Raw genomic sequence first — 1,586 nt, forward strand, 5'->3', positions numbered from 1 at the left:
CACTAGAACCAGCCTTTTCCTTCTGCCGAAACCTTGACTTCGAGGAGCCGTAAAGCGGACATCGGGAACGTAACGGCGAAACTTGAGCCAAACAACACGAAGGCGCGGCGATGCAGTTCCTGCCCTCCAACGGAGTTTTCTCCCGCGGTTAAGCCGGTGTTCAATACATGGAGTCTCATCTTTGAGCGTTTCCAGAATGTCCATCATGATGCACAGCGGGAATTGGTTCTCCTTAGCCGCGCTAAGCGTCACCATTTCGGCACTGGATAGGTCTTTCCTGGCAATATAGCAACGTGGTGACTCGTGTGCTACGATGAACGCGTACAGCGTGAGGACCGTTGGTGAGAGGATGAAGCTCTGCATGGAGTCTCATCTTTGAGCGTTTCCAGAATGTCCATCATGATGCACAGCGGGAATTGGTTCTCCTTAGCCGCGCTAAGCATCACCATTTCGGCGATAGGTCTTTCCTGGCAATATGGCAACGTGGTGACTCGTGTGCTACGATGAACGCGTACAGCGTGAGGACCGTTGGTGAGAGGATGAAGCTCTGCATGGAGTCTCATCTTTGAGCGTTTCCAGAATGTCCATCATGATGCACAGCGGGAATTGGTTCTCCTTAGCCGCGCTAAGCATCACCATTTCGGCGATAGGTCTTTCCTGGCAATATGGCAACGTGGTGACTCGTGTGCTACGATGAACGCGTACAGCGTGAGGACCGTTGGTGAGAGGATGAAGCTCTGCATTGTAATCCAGTCATGATGTCTCAGCAGCCGCCCCACAGCAAACCAGCCTTCGGCCGTCAGCATACCCATCGCCATGGCAGTGTACAGGTCGAGGCTGATGTGCGCGTGAGTCGAGGCCTCGAAGAGCAGCGTGGAGGAGAGCACCGTGACCGTCGCGGCGCAGCCCGAGTCGAGGAACCTCGAGAGAACGTAGACAATGTACGAGGAGCTGAAGCATCCGCCCAGCGTGGCCAGCTGCAGGGCCGCCACCGTCGAGAGGAGCACGGACAGTCGACCGACGCGGTCCGCAATGAGTCCGACGAAACTAATGAAGATCAGCGATCCCGCGATGTGGATGGCGTGAGCCAGAGCGAAGAGCGGCCTCCTGTGGCACACCAGATCCCAGCGGCTTACTACGGACCTCCTATCCTGTTTCGGGTAGTAGTCCCACTTGGCGCAGTCCAGATTGCGCGTGTCGTTAGGGTCGCCCGAATGTGCGTGGACGGTGCAGTGGCTGAAACGCCCATCAGCTTCCAGAGGGATCGCCAAGTTCTCCCAGGAGAGAGCAGGAATCATTACTACGCCCTACGCCTTGCACCAGTGGTCGGCGTCGCCGGAGATGATGCGGAAGACGAGTGCGTGGCAGTGCATCGCACACATGGATACCGTAGTAAGAAGGAAGAGCCAGCGCTGGAATCTGCCGTGGCCGAAGATGTCTTCGCTCCGGAAACACTCGCTGGTCACTAGGTCGACCTTGGCCAGCTTCTGTGGGCAGGACAATGACATCATTGCGGTCGTTCTTGCTGCATTCTTGTTGTTGCCTGAAATATGATGGCACATACCCATGGTGAGGGATTGGCCAGG

General features: G+C 56.3%; 1 protein-coding gene across 1 annotated transcript; it reads right to left on the reverse strand.

The window, feature by feature from the left end:
• Positions 1 to 632: 632 nt before the first annotated feature.
• On the reverse strand, positions 633 to 1,298 carry LOC144097872 (solute carrier family 22 member 7-like). Its single transcript, XM_077630482.1, has one exon. The coding sequence runs from the start codon at positions 1,296 to 1,298 to the stop codon at positions 633 to 635; it is 666 nt and encodes a 221-aa protein (XP_077486608.1).
• Between the last annotated feature and the right edge of the window lie 288 nt (positions 1,299 to 1,586).

The sequence above is a fragment of the Amblyomma americanum genome, chromosome 7, assembly GCF_052857255.1.
Source record: "Amblyomma americanum isolate KBUSLIRL-KWMA chromosome 7, ASM5285725v1, whole genome shotgun sequence".
Lineage (NCBI taxonomy): Eukaryota > Metazoa > Arthropoda > Arachnida > Ixodida > Ixodidae > Amblyomma > Amblyomma americanum.

Coding starts and splice junctions, on each gene's coding strand:
- LOC144097872 (XM_077630482.1), bottom strand. CDS start 1,298: ATGATTCCTGCTCTCTCCTGGGAGAACTTGGCGATCCCTCTGGAAGCT.